Source organism: Opisthorchis viverrini, assembly GCF_000715545.1.
Source record: "Opisthorchis viverrini unplaced genomic scaffold opera_v5_38, whole genome shotgun sequence".
Taxonomy (NCBI): Eukaryota; Metazoa; Platyhelminthes; class Trematoda; order Opisthorchiida; family Opisthorchiidae; genus Opisthorchis; species Opisthorchis viverrini.
In genome coordinates, this window is record NW_008751695.1 from 1,899,533 (window position 1) to 1,902,085 (window position 2,553).

A 2,553-nucleotide genomic window follows, 5' to 3' on the forward strand; every position below is an offset into this window, starting at 1 on the left:
ACAAGATAAATGTCTTCTTTTCGCGTAATGATCACTCACGATTTCAGATACCGTGATGGAATTTCGTTGAACCTAAGTTTTGTCCTGGCGGTTGAGTGCTCATGCGTTACTTGTCAGCTTGTCGGAAAGGGTCGTGACCCCCATTCAAGCCTTTTCCTTTCTCAACCTCAGGTTCAAGCCGCGGCCAGCCAGTATGCTCAGTTCCGTCTAAGCCTGAGCATAGTTGCCCAAGCTCCCGTCGTCTATATGCCACAGCATTCCTTCTCCACAAAGCACTCAATGGTGGATCTAGGCTGCGTCACCTTTTGCAACCATTTCGAGTTTATCGCTTCCGATCAAGGCCTCGAAGATGCCGTTGGTCCGATTCCAGACCCAGGAATAATGTTAGAACGTACAGAAATTCGCCTGGAGAACTTACGCCTCAGCCGGTAGGTCATCCTATGCACATGATGTCTTTTTGGCTTTGAATTAGTTGTTTTCAATACGAATTCTTTGCATCGAAATTTTGCATTTATTTGACGCTTTCCTCCAACTTTCACTGGGAATCTCTTTGATGAACGGAACCAAGGGAAATTTCAGCAAGCTAACTAATAACATTTGTCCACAAGCCGTCATACAGGCGAATCAATCTACACGTAAAAAAAATTGGATTACTCACAGACTGGCCGGTCAGTTGCAAATGAGGTGCAATTTTCCGTTGCAGTTGTCGACGGATCGTCAGAGCTTGAGACATCTCAGTAGTTAAGGCGCGTAACTAACTAATTAATGGCTTGAAGGTCCGTGGAACCTACCTACACCCAGCTTTTCGGTTGACCGCATCTAGCCTTGGGCAACATGGTAGTATCTCAGTCCCTTGCCTTCGTCAATTTGGCAGCTGTGGGGCAACATGGTAGTATCTCAGTCCCTTGCCTTCGTCAATTTGTGCGGCAGCTGTGCACCGGAAGGGTGCTACAACTGAAAAGTCATTTACCATTCATTTTCACTGAGCTTTACATCTCTTCCGTTACTTCGTCGGTAGTACGGATGACGCATGGGAAATTTCAGCAAGCTAACTAATAACGTTTGTCCACAAGCCGTCATACAGGCGAATCAATCTACACGTAAAAAAAATTGGATTACTCACAGACTGGCCGGTCAGTTGCAAATGAGGTGCAATTTTCCGTTGCAGTTGTCGACGGATCGTCAGAGCTTGAGACATCTCAGTAGTTAAGGCGCGTAACTAACTAATTAATGGCTTGAAGGTCCGTGGTTCGAACCTACACCCAGCTTTTCGGTTGACCGCATCTAGCCTTGGGCAACATGGTAGTATCTCAGTCCCTTGCCTTCGTCAATTTGTGCGGCAGCTGTGCACCGGAAGGGTGCTACAACTGAAAAGTCATTTACCATTCATTTTCACTGAGCTTTACATCTCTTCCGTTACTTCGTCTGTAGTACGGATGACGCATTGCTAGCTAATATGAATTTCGCTCATACCGCGAGTACACTTTTTTGAGATTTTATCGTAGTCCAACGCCCAACCGCTTATTGTCCTACTCATGGTTCATTGGTAGATGGCTTAGACTAGTTGTTAGTTGCTCTCCATCTTTTGTACATTTGATTCGTTATTACCACACCTACGAAGTTGAATTTTTGTCATCGTATGAAACAAAGAACCACAAAATGTAGCGTTCGAAAGTTTCGATCCATTGCATTGCGTCATATCTGCAAGAAAAGTTGTCAATCAGAATGTTGTAGCTGGGATCTCTTTTTGTGTTAGTTCAGTTTTGCGTGCTGTTCCACTCGTCGATGATCGATTTTGCCATTTTTTTCATGGGGACAAAGGTCATCCTCTTAAATGCATTTCCAAAGGTTTTGGATTCAGTCGAGTCGGGGACTGGTCGTCGTAGAACTTTGTCACTTACTTTATCCTCTTGTGTGGGACATTCAGAAAATCAGAATACCATTATGTAGCTGGTCTTTCAAGAGAAGGAGATAATTCCTTATGTTTGAGTATCTACTCAGTTCGTTTTACTTTTAGAAATATATATCCGGAAGCTACATTCATATGCTACCTGAATGATCCTTTCAAGCGCGCAAATCACAATGCGTGATCTTCTTTCAAAGGTCAGTCGAAGGTATATGATAGCTATGGTTCCCCTAAGTGAACCCTTTGTGGTTAGAAATGCTTATAGAATCCCGTTTTCTCGGCTTTGTGGTGTGTTATCTTGCTCATTGTGTTTGGTCAGCAATATGCAAGGCGTATGTTCCCGTTCTCCCTAAGGATGTAGCCGTATCTACCGGGAATATTTTGGCTGATAGTTGGCAAGGATTGCCCTGAAACTGCCGAACTCATTCGTCAGTGACTTCTTTCAGAATCGGATCTATGATTGTCGTTGCTATTCACATTGTCATTTGGGCTATTTCGTATAATAAGGACGGTGATAGATACGTCGCACACGTTCGCAGTCGTGTCGGATGTTGACTTGGTGAAGGTGGAATCGTGTTATTAGTTTGCCACTAGCGCATTGGTGGAGGTCCCTTACTTTCACCATGTTCTCTTGTCACTGGTTACCC

General features: G+C 44.2%; 1 protein-coding gene across 1 annotated transcript in view; it reads left to right on the forward strand.

Moving 5' to 3' along the window:
* The window catches only part of T265_02944 (hypothetical protein), a gene marked incomplete at both ends in the record, with an annotated part of 104,689 nt that overhangs the window by 37,593 nt on the left and 64,543 nt on the right, over positions 1–2,553 (forward strand). The window contains one exon of the mRNA XM_009167308.1: positions 172–428. Within this exon, the coding sequence (XP_009165572.1) occupies positions 172–428 (257 nt within the window). The remainder of the gene's footprint in view (positions 1–171; positions 429–2,553) is intronic.